The sequence below is a fragment of the Gigantopelta aegis genome, chromosome 7, assembly GCF_016097555.1.
Source record: "Gigantopelta aegis isolate Gae_Host chromosome 7, Gae_host_genome, whole genome shotgun sequence".
In the NCBI taxonomy this organism is placed as follows: Eukaryota; Metazoa; Mollusca; class Gastropoda; order Neomphalida; family Peltospiridae; genus Gigantopelta; species Gigantopelta aegis.
The window spans coordinates 33,980,573-33,993,323 of record NC_054705.1 but is presented as its reverse complement, the minus strand read 5'-3'; the positions used below and the strand labels follow the sequence as shown (position 1 = coordinate 33,993,323).

The 12,751-nt window shown below is 43.0% G+C and overlaps 1 protein-coding gene across 1 annotated transcript; it reads left to right on the top strand.

Moving 5' to 3' along the window:
* The first annotated feature begins 2,975 nt into the window (after window positions 1–2,975).
* Window positions 2,976–11,820, top strand: LOC121376747. The gene is made up of 3 exons (XM_041504515.1): window positions 2,976–4,212; window positions 6,857–7,077; window positions 7,712–11,820. The coding sequence occupies exons 1-3, from the start codon at window positions 3,084–3,086 to the stop codon at window positions 10,385–10,387; spliced, it is 4,026 nt and encodes a 1,341-aa protein (XP_041360449.1). The 5' UTR covers window positions 2,976–3,083; the 3' UTR covers window positions 10,388–11,820.
* The last annotated feature ends 931 nt before the right edge of the window (window positions 11,821–12,751 follow it).

Sequence of the window (12,751 nt, the reverse complement as noted above, 5' to 3'; positions counted from 1 at the left end):
ACCTACCAGCCTGTAGTGTGGAATACATGATTTTTATTTTGACCCTCGAGTATTTGAGTCCAATATTGAGGCTACTTTTAATTTATAGTTTTTTATTAAATTTTTAAATTAATTTTATTATCATTATTATTATTATTATTTTGTTTATCTTTGTCCAGTTCCTTCTTGTTTCGCATTCAGTAACTTATTGTTACTTTGTATTGTAGATTTTTTTTTTCATCTTTTTTGTTCTCATTGTCTTTTTTTCTTCTCTCTCTTCTTGTTGTCTTAGCAAGTCTTTTACATTGACCGTCAGATTTCGCCCACGTACATATGAGGCGATTGTGTTTTTTCCTCAAACATGGTCAAGCGATCGAATAAACGTTAAATGTTTGGGATGCTTCCGTTGTTTGTTAAGTGGACTTGTGTCCATCCTTGGTTTGTGACCTCCGAGAGGTCTGAGAGGTCTGCGTAAACCCCATGTGGTGATGTCGTATTTCCATTCTGCTTGTACTTTGATCGTTCTAAGTCAGAGAGCAATGTCAACAGACAATCTGAGGAAGTTATGACAAATCAACATTGTAGCATGTCACAGTCACTTTGGGTTTTTAAAAAAAAAACCCAGAAAAAATTAAGTCATGTGTTTGCAGTAAAAAACATTTTTTCTAGTATTTTTTTTTTTTTTTAGGTCTATCTATCAGTCCATCCATCCGTCTGTTTGTTCATTAGTCCATCTGTTAGTCCATCCATCCCTGCCTCCCATCCATGCATCTATTCATCCATCCATTTGTACATCCATTCATCCATCCATCCATCCATCCATCCATCCATCCATCCATCCGTCTGCCTGTCTGTGCATCCACCCCCATCAATGTATTAATCTGTTTGTTTATTCATTCATTCATTCATTCATTCATTTGTCCGTCCATCCATCCATCCATATGTTCATTCATCCAGTAATTCATTCCCCCATTAATTTATTATTTAATCCATCCATTCATCGGTTTGTTTGTTCATTCATTCATTCAATTGTTCATCCATCCTTTTGTCCATCAGTCTGTTCATTTGTCCATCCATCCATCCATCCATTCACCCAAACCATCCATTCACTCATCCATCCACCCATCTATCCATCCATCCACCCATCCATCCACTCACCCACTAATCCATACATCCATCAATCGATCCATCTATTCATCCATCCATCCATCCACTCACCCATCCATCCATCCACTCACCCCAAAACACACCCACCCACCCATCCATCCTCTCTCCCATCTATCCCTTCATTTATGTTGTCCATCCATTGCCGTTCTCTGTAGTGACCTTCCCACTGTAACAGACAAATTTTGTTTTCTTTTCTTACACACTGACAATGAAAAGAAAACCCTCCAATCGTAAGTGAGTTTTGATCTTTGATACCAGACCTTTCTCTTGACACTGCATATTAGTAAGGACAGAGCTATAGGGTGTAGAGTTTCAACAAGTATATTATCTTGCAGGAAACAAACACTTACTGAAACACTGTCAGCCCTGCCCAGTACTATGACCCACAATGACCACAAGGAAATACATTTTCTTTATTTAGGTGTTTTTTTTTTTTTGCTCTATCCTGTTCAATTCTTTCTTCCATTGTTCTCAATTTTTTAAATATTTTTTATTAACAAGTCATAGCTTGTTTTGTCATGTTATAAACAGTGGCAAACCTTGGGTGAGTGTTCCTATGATTTATGGGTAGGGTAAATATGTTGTTCATGAATCACATTAAGTGTGTATGTTATTTTGGTCCTCATTTATAAAAATTACATATGTATGTATATGAGTGTGCATTTATATATATATATATATATATATATATATATATATATATATATATATATATATATATATATATATATAAGGCTATTTGGTATCTTAACATTTGGTGATTTGGACACTTGTTAGAGAGAGAGAGAGAGAGAGAGAGAGAGAGAGAGAGAGAGAGAGAGAGAGAGAGAGAGAGAGAGAGAGAGAGAGAGAGAGAGAGAGAGAGAGAGAGAGAGAGATTGTATTATCTTACACATTAGAGAAAACACTGCCAGATTTGTGGTATCAAACAGCAATATCACACATATTTTGGATAACAACTTCAAAGTCATCATAAAGTGACTGGCTGCTCAGTGATGACCTGCTTACCAAAGACAGATAATCCAATGAAATGAACACTACTAAAATCAGTTTCAGACTATGATGTATGTTAACTTCACTGGTTAAATACCATTTAAACATGTCATTTAAAAACTTAGTTTCATTCCTTAGATATGCTTTAGAACTGCTTGTTGTCAGATAAGTCATATCTAACAACCACTCTAGAATATGACTAAAAACAATTTGTTCTTCCAGGAGTGTTTTATTCCAAAGTTTATATATCTACTTACTTGTCTCCAGTGCTGGGGTGTTGTTAAACATTAATTAATTAATTAATTAATTAATTCACTCACTCACCCAAAGTCACTCATCCAACCACCCAATCACCCACCCATCCATCCATCCACCCAAAACCCACCCATCCATCCATCAATCCATCCACCCACCCACCCATCCATCAATCCATCCACTCAAAACCCACCCACCCATCCATTCACCCATCCATCCACCCATGCAATCACTCACACACACATCCATCCATCCAAAACCCAACCCCCCCAAAAAACAATATGTCCGTCAGTCCATTCGTCCATCCATCCACTGACCCAACATCCATCCACCCATCCACCCACCCACCCACCCATCCATCCATCCATCTATCCACCGACCCACCCATCCATCCATCCAGCCATCCACCCACCCACCCATCCATCCATCCATCCATCTATCCACCGACCCACCCATCCATCCATCCACCCACCCATCCATCCAGCCATCCATCCACCCACTGACCCACCCATCCATCCATCCATCCACCCACCCATCCATCCACCCACCCATCCATCCATCCATTCTTTCAGGAGTATTGCCATCTCACCTGTAGTCTTCCTTATGACTAATTTATGCTAATTTAATTTGTTGTTTCTTTCAGGAGTGATGCCCTCTCTCCAAAAGTGGCTGATGTCGTTGACAAGGTAATGTCACACCAGCCGATGCTGCAGCAACAACATGAGGAGAATCAACAACAACAACACTATGGGAACAACAACAGCAACAACAACCACCACCACCACCAGGGTTACAACCACCACCACAACCACCAGCATCATCTAGCCTCTATCACCGACAACCTGCATGCTGCTGAACAGGCACGCACGGCGTCGGCCAACAACATCTTCCACAGCAGCCTGCAGAAGTTCTACGAGGGCTACAAGGTGGCCAGCCATGACACGGAACGATTCTCCGCCCTCAGCCGGTCATTTTCTGACAGCTACAACCTCGCTAAGGAGCAGCTGCTGAGTCCCAGTCTATTCAACGCCAGGTACAGCAACCAGTCTATGTCCGAGAGGAAGGAGGAGGTATATAAATCGGAGATCGAAAATTGCGCTGCTGTCAAAAACTGTAATGACCATGGTGTCGATCGAAGTCTGGAAGATCGTAATATCGATCGGAATTTGGAAGATCGCAATATCGGTAGAAATCTCGAAGAACGTGATGTCGACTGCAGTTTAAAGAATAGTAGTGCCCCCGATTCTCTCTCGGAGAAGCCTTACAGCAAATCCATTGATGACGATTCTGTAGAGAAGCAAGAGAAGGAAGAAGAACTGACACAGGGAATCCCGATTCCGTCATTCTACGACAATTTCAAACTCTCGAAAGACGGCGAGAACGTCAAACTGGGAGACGTATGCGAGTACGAGAAGACAGTGAATGACGAAGACGTCAATAAAGGTTCATCGATTCTCAACAGTTCTTTGAACGACTCGTACCGATCGGAGGACAACAGCAGCCCCGACTGCTCGTCGAACCAGCGACCTCTGTACCCCCACGCCAACTCTTTAGACAGATCGTCGACGCAGGAGCTGAGTCGCAGCTTCTCCTATCACAACAGCACCGGTGGCGGAAACCTGCCGGCAGGTCTGTACGAGGAAAGGGGGTACCCCCCGAACCGACGCTACTCCCTCCCAACACCTCCACTTTCGGAGTATTTCCGATCGCCAGTGTCGTCCACGTCGCCAACGGCATCGTCGGTCTCACTGCTGCATGCGAGCAACATCCACCCGAACTCGGCAGGGATCTATTTCTGTCATCTGTGCAGCTACTCGGGTGAGTTTTATCACAGTTACGCAGGTAGTCATAATAGCTGTTGATGCATGGTATTGTGGTCTATTAGAAAACTGTTTTATTTAACGACACACTCAACACATTTTTATTTACGGTTATATGGCGTCAGACATATGGTTAAGGACAACTCAGATTTTGAGAGGAAACCCGCTGTCGCCACTTCATGGGATACTCTTTCCGATTAGCAGCAAGGGATATTTTATTTGCGCTTCCCACAGGCAGGATAGCACAAACCATGGCCTTTGTTGAACCAGTTATGAATCACTGGTCAGTGCAAGTGGTTTACACCTACCCATTGAGCCTTGCGGAACACTCAGAGTTTGGAGTCGGTATCTGGATTAAAAAGCCCATGCCTCGACTGGGATCCGAACCCAATACCTACCAGCCTGTTGACCGATGGCCTAACCACAATGCCACCGAGGCCGGTTTGTGGTCTATTAGAGTGCGCCATGCGGCCCAATACCTCGAGGTCTCTGTTAGGGAAAGTAAAAAGTAAAGTTTGTTTTATTTAACGACGCCACTAGAGCACGTTGATATTTCATCTTATCATCGGCTATTGGACGTCAAACATATGGTCATTCTGACACTGTTTTTAAAGGAAACCCACTGTCACCACATAGGCTACTCTTTTACGACAGGTAGCAAGGGATCTTTCTGTTAGGGCTACCTCACCCTTAGTCCATATCAGTCTAGCCTCTACCCACTGCCCAGTCCAGCCTGGGTGTCCCTAACAGAAGCTAAAGCTCCTGCTGGCATAGCTCTCTGGGACACTGAGACATACAAGCCCCCTCACCACGTCAAGGAATGGACTATGAAGGGGGTTACACAGGTTATTCTTTAAAAAAGCAGTGATGACTTCTAATTCTTAAAGTCTCAGACCCTGGTTTTTAAACACTACAAAGTATCTTTCACTATTAAAACTGTTGGTTTTTTTTTATAATTTAAGTTAGAAGTACTTACATTTTATTATTTAGACATTTAGTGTAGAAACCCGCTACAGCTTTCCATTAGTAGCAAGGAATCTTTTATATGCACCATCCCATAGACAGGATAGCACATACCATGGCATTTGATATACCAGTTGTATAGCTCAATGGGCTCACTGACGGGGATCGATCCTAGACCGACCGCGCATCAGGCGAGCAACTTACCACTGGGCTACATCCCACCCCTTGACTGGTGTAACAAAGGCCATGGTATGTGCTATCCTGTCAGTGTGATGGTGCATATAAACGATCCCTTGCTATTAATTGAAAAATGTAGCTGGTTTCCTCTCTAAGACTACCTATATGTCAAAATTACCAAATGTTTGATATCCATTAGCCAATGATTAATATGTCAGTGTGGTCTAGTGGTGCCATTAAACAAGACAAAATTTACTTTAATTTGTTTGAAAGAGTGGTGGCTTGTAGTTCTGTGTTAGACCATTCTCAAGGAGAGCAACGTCCATTTTGGTTTGGGGGGTTTTTGTGGCGACATTTTTGAAAAAGGTAAAAACTGAAATACAGTGAAACGCCTCTAAAACAAACACCCTCGGGACCATGTAAAAAGTCCAGTTTAGAGAGGTATCCAGTTTAGAGAGGTTCTGCTCTAGATATTTTGAGTGAATTCCGGTTTACAGATGATCTGGGTTTGAGGGGTTTTCATAGTATCTCTGGTTATATATTTTTTTTTTACAATGATAGGATGGTATTACACTACACGAGAAAGAATAACTCAGTCTTTTTATTTCATTTGTAACAACAAGACTCAGTAAAAACAGGTTTTTATTACCTGCAGTATGTATAATCTTTTTTATACCTTTAAAAGTCTGTTGATCTTCTTCACCTCGTAATAAAACAAAGGGATGGAGGGGGTCTGTTTTTAGTCAGATCGTTGTTTATAGTAGTTTAATATTCCATTTCCATTTTTTAATTGTCAAAGATTTAACATCTATATATTAGTCTTATTGCTTGTGTTCATAATAGAGGTGGGACATGGCCCAATATTAAAGTAGTCACCTGATGTGCGGTCGGTCTAAGACCTTCTATATGCACCATCCCACAGACAGGAGAGCACATACCACAGCCTTTGATATACCATTCATGGTGCATTGGCTGGAATGAAAAATAGCCCAATGGACCCACCGACAAGGATCGATCCTAGACCGACCGAGCATCACGCAAACGCTTTACCACTTGACTACATCCAGCCCTCTTTCAAAGAAGGAGCGGGAATTAGCCCAGTGGTAAAACACACGCTTGATGCACGGTTGGTCTAGGATCGATCCCCGTCGGTGGACCCATTGGACTATTTCTCATTCCAGCCAGTGTACCGCGACTGGTATATCAAAGGCTGTGGTATGTGTTATCCTGTCTGTGGGGTGGTGCATATAAAAGATACCTGGCTACTAATGGAAAAATGTAGTAGGTTTTCTCTTTAAGACTATGCGTAAAAAATTACAATTTGTTTTACATCCAATAGCCGATGATGAATAAATCAACGTGCTCTAGTGGTGTTGTTAAGAAAAACAAACTTTAACTTTGTTAGCAGATTTTGTTTTGGAGCAACTTCTAAGATAAATGGTTGGTATGTAATGGCCACCCATGCAATACTCTGTATATGACATGCGTCGTGTTATTTCCAGGAAAGTGCAAGGACTTGTTTGATGAGCACATGAGTATCCACTTTGAGTACAGTTGTCCACACTGCGACTACACATCTAGAACGGAGGGTCGACTCAAGCGACACATCAAAGACTTCCACACAAACGAAGACCCGAATAATCCGAATAAAGTTCAACGCACAATGCCAGGTCGTCCGAAAGTATACCGCTGCAAGCAGTGCGAGTTTTCAACAATAACAAAGGTGATTTTTTATTTTTTATTATATACGTTAGATTTCATTTCATTATTTATTTATTCATTTATGATTAATTTTTTAAATTATTATTCTTGTTTTTATTTTTAATTAAAAATATATATATATTAAAATTTAGTGTATTTATATTTATTTCTACTTTTGTTATTTGAACCCAGTACCTACCAGCCTTATGTCCGATGGCTTAACCACGACACCACCACCAAATATAATCTATGTTACTACATAAATAGTGAGAGCGGGACGCAGCCCCATGGCAAAGTGCTCGCTTGATGAGCAGTCGGTCTAGGATCGATCCCCATCGATGGGCACATTGGGCTATTTCTCGTTCAAGCTAGTGCACCACGACTGCTATATCAAAAACCATGTCCTTGTCTCTCCAACTACATTCCTTTCTCTCTTTGAATTCCATCCTGTCTTCCTTTCTTTCAACTTCTTTAACTGTCCATCTCCACATCCCAATCCTTGTCTCTCCAACCGCATTCCTTTCTCTCCTTTGAATTCCGTCTTATTTCTTCCTTTCTTTCAACTTCTTTTACTGTCCACCTCCACATCCCAGTCCTTGTTCTCTCCAACCCTAGCATATTTCTATTTCAACTAAATTTTACTCTTCCCAACGCAGGTTGAATTCTGGCAGCACGCGCGGTCCCACATCAAGGAGGAGAAGCTTTTGCAGTGCCCGCGGTGCCCGTTCGTCACCGAGTACAAGCACCACCTGGAGTACCACCTGCGCAACCACTTCGGCTCGAAGCCATTCAAGTGCAACAAGTGCAACTACTCGTGCGTGAACAAGTCGATGCTCAACAGCCACATGAAGTCGCACACCAACGTGTACCAGTACCGGTGCGCCGACTGCACGTACGCCACCAAGTACTGCCACAGCCTGAAGCTGCACCTCCGCAAGTACAACCACAAGCCGGCCGCAATACTCAACAACGACGGGAGCCTCCCACAGGGGCTGGATATCGAAAGCGCGGGTCTGTCGCTGCTCGCAAAGAGGGGCCCACCGCGAGGGCCGAGAGGGCCCCGGAAGGAGAAGAACGATCATTTCGGGAATCTGGGGCCGCTGTTTAACTTCCCCATGTCATCGATGGCCGGGATGACTCCGCCGATGACCCCGGGGATGACCCCTGGGATGAATGCGGGTCTGATGTCGCCGTACTGGCCCCTGATGAATCACATCCCCAACGGAATCCACCACCCCCCGCCGCCGCCTCCCCCGCCTCTAGTTCCCACCAGTAAGATGGGTTCGATGGGTTCAATGAGTTCGATGGTTCCGACGACGACGGCAACACTCCAGTCGATGATGAGTTCTCCCGACAGGCTGGGCACGATGATGAAGGGCAACGAGGAAGGCGGGGGCGGGGTGATACGGTGCAACCTGTGCGTGTTCACGGCCGACAGCGCCGATGTCATGAGCAGCCACGTGGTGAAGGTGCACGCCCACGCCGAGAACCAGGACCTCTTCACGATGTTCGGGATCTCCTCTGAGGCGCTCCTTGACGAGCACGCGAACAAATCACGACAGAACAGGATGCACAAGCCCATGATGCACCTACCCGCCAGCCACTCCTACCCGAACAGCAATAGCATGCTGCATGTACAGACTGAGTCCGAGTCGGATGCCAGCAAGACGAGCCCCCACTCGTGGCCGCGGAACAGCATCGGTGGCGGCGGCGGTCGTGACTCGGTGGGCGAGAGGATGCAGCAGATGATGTCATATTCCGCGGAGTCACAGAGTCTTCCTGAGCTGTACAGCCACGCCGGCAGGAACAGACAGGAGTCGGTGTTGTCGCAGGCCGATGACGCAACCGATATTCTCAAACAGATGACGCTGAAGTTCGGAGGATCGATGTCGTCAAAGGCCGGCCCGCGCAAAGAGACGCCGCTAGATCTCACCAAGCCCAAGTCAGTTTCTCCAGAAATCCCATCCTCCCACATGCATCATATGCCATCGTATTTAAAACGACCGTCATCCGAAGAGGAGATGGCATCATATTTAAAACGGTCAGCCCCCGAAGACGATATGCCATCGTATTTAAAACGGTCGGCCCCCGAAGACGATATGCCATCGTATTTAAAACGGTCAGCACCCGAAGACGATATGCCATCGTATTTAAAACGGTCTGCTCCCGAAGACGATATGCCATCGTATTTAAAACGGTCGGCCCCCGAAGATGATATGCCATCATATTTAAAACGATCGACCCCCAAAAAGGATATGCCATCATATTTAAAGCGACCAACTCCTGAAAACGATATGCCATCGTATTTAAAACGGTCGGCTCCCGAAGAGGAGATGAAAATGGGAGAGAACCCAACTCCACCGAGTCAGGAGGTGGTGGAAGCTAGTCCAAGAAAGAGATCAAGGAAAGGAAAAGCTTACAAGCTGGACACACTGTGTTTGAAGCTACAGGAGAAACAGAACGGTTCGTCGTACGAGAGCGAGAGCGACGAATCCACAGAAGCGTCGGGTGAGATGAAAGTGGAAAGGGAGGACATGATGATGACCAACGCTTGCCAGAAACCTAGTCCCAAAAACGGTGTCGCTGATGATGGTAACTGCGGTGTCAATGATGGTGATAACAACGATGATGATGATGATGAGGAGGAGAGCGGGATGAAATGCGAGTCGGATCCTAATACGAGTCTGAAGGCCGATCTGGAGCAGATTCATAATAACATACAGTTCATGAATAATCAGTTACAACACGACTCGGAGGTCAAGCGTCAAGATTATGTCATGGACAAGAGTGAAGTCGACACTCCGGAAGCTCACGACTCGAGAAGTCCCGTGACGCGCGACGTCCCATCGGACAAGGACCTGCATGGCGATGTCGCAGACCCTGCGTCTGACATTGCACATTCTGTTTTCACGAATCGACGCAAGCCCATGACGCCGGCGCTGCGTCGAGGAACCGAACTGGCATGGAAGATACTCAACGACCCTTCGACGCCTGTCGGAAATCCCAAGCAGAGCAGTGAAATCGTCCTGGAGACCCCCCCACGAAACGGGCCGGTGCCCCTCCCCCATTCCAACGGGGCGTCGCACCTGCCCCTCCCCCACCACACTGTCCTGCCAAACGGTATTAGTCACCTCAAACAGAAGGGCTTCCCACACGGTTTGGAACACTATGAGTGTCCGTACTGCGAAATAGCATTCCGAAACTGTATCATGTACACCATGCATATGGGCTACCATGGTTACCAGGACCCATACAAGTGCAACATGTGTGGGCACTGTGCCAAAGATAAGGTGGATTTTTTCCTGCACATTGCCAGAGCTGCTCACAGCTGAAGGAAATTTTTCATTCCATTAAAACAGACTCACACTTTTAAAGGGAGTGAATTTTTTTATTTTATTATTCATAAAAGCAAGTGAACAATTTTTTTTTTTTTAAGTTTGAAGTGAACAATTTTGGCACTTTGAAATCTGCAGTATTATTAGTAAGTGATCTCCAATGAATCTGAACTAACAACTAAGCTCAGGGTTGTATATTATCACAGGAGTTATCTCCCCTGTATTACAGTTGTCTCCCCTGCATTTCATTGTTTGTGTGTATGTTCACACATATGTTCCACAACTCAGCTATTAAGATTTGGGTGGGGAGGAAAAAAGAACTATTTTTCTCTCCTCGATAGGTTTCCAGCTTTGTATGGCAAAAAATTCATGTACTATATTTTGCAATTGTGTGGCTGTCTGACCAAAATTGGAACATTAAGGTTTTGCCATTTTGTCTTTTCATCCCAAGCAGTTGGTTGCTGGATCACCTACCTCAAGACATTTTACTGATTTTCATTTGAATGTATTAATTTTTATAATATTATGCGTTGTTCTAGTCCTTCATGAAGTGAAATCTAACCAACAATTTGATTGGTTGAATCGAATTTTGTCGGTTAATGTAGTCAGTCCTGACTAGAAGAACATATCGGTGCTGTTAGTATCCAAAAACAAAATGGAAATCATGTTATAGCAGGAATTCTCATTGGATAAAATAACAAAAAGGAAAAAAAAGAGAGAGAGAGAGGGAAAAAAAAGGTCGCACAGAAAGGTCAAGTGATGTATAGTGCTGTGAAGATTTACAAGAAATAGTGCCCAGATGAATATTGCTACGCAGACATCAAGTGCTTGGTCTGGTTTTTTAGTACCGTATATGCAGCTGGAAATGTTTTTTTTCTTAGATAAGCCTAATTTGCATAGTATTATTATATGCATGCCTGTTAGCTTAAGTTTTTAGTGAACATTTGTTAATTTTGTAGCCCCCCCCCCTCCCCCCCCCCAGTTGATTGTAGTTTTATTTATATTAATTTGGTGCTCCTGTTTTTAATGTGTTTGCATGTAAACAAAATGGTAGCTGATGAATGTTAGGATCTGTCATAATTAATAGGATAAAACATTTTAAGGGACATTCTAAAAGTTCATGTTCTTAAAGGCGCGGACCCTAGTTTCAACCCGTGAAAATGGACACTAAGTTTGGTTAATATACAAACCTGTAACACATTTGGATAAAGTTACGACAGAGTGAAACAAAAGTCTGTGACACTGAAATGGAGAAATACTTTCTAAAAATAGACAGCTATTCTCCATAACCCGTTACTGGTCATTCTCACGGTCTGTGCTTATAAAACTTTTTTAAGAGTCCAGACTCAATCTTTAATGACATCACATGCATACACTTTGTATGGCGTTGTCATGACATCACTGTCCATGCTAGCTCTGGCACTTGCCAAATTCGCCAATTGCAAATTTTAAAAACAATTGTCAATTTTTATTTTTATTTTGCGAAATAATTTTGAGTAATAGTTGATATTTTGTAAGATAATAACTGGATTTCTGCAATTTTTGAAGATTTGGCGAAAGTTTCTACTCGCTCAGAGCTAGTCTAGACTCTTAGAAGTTTTATAAACACGAGGCCAGATGTACATGCATTTGTATAATTATGGAAAATACATTTCATGGCATTAGAACCACCAGGATGACCCAGAACACTTCGGATGTACAGAAATTAATAATCTCAACAATAAAAACTCAGTTATGTCTCATTTCAATGATCAAAAATGGATCCAATAGTGAAAAATAGGCAGTAATGTTTAAAAACTAGCGTCCGTCACTTTAAAACATCTCGAGACTTTTAACATCATGGCTTCAGCAACAAATTGCATGCGTATGATGTCAGTAAAGATTTGAGCCTCAACTCTAAAAGTTTTATAAGCACAGGCCATGATCGTAGGTGAAGGATTTGTGGTAGAGAGGAATGGGGAGGAACCATTTTCTTTTTGCCCCACCATTGAAATCAAATTTGGGTTAGTGGGAATTAAAAAAACTAATATCTAACCTCTCTGTATCTCTAAAATAAAATAAGCTGGATACTTTGTCGTTATACGTCACGCTTCAAAGGAATTCCACCCTGAAAAAGCCTTTTTGATCCTTGTTATACCAATCACGGAAGCAATTAATCACTCCCATATATTTACTTTCACGCCAAGGTCCGATGTACACTTAAAATATAATTATCAAAGTTGCATGAAGATTCTGCTTTTAGCTACAGTTATAAACTGTAATATTTTTAAAGGAATTTTACCCTCAAAAGACCTTTTAAGCCTTTGTTATACCTATTATGGAAGCAATTAACCACTCTCATCAATTACTTTCAACTAAAAT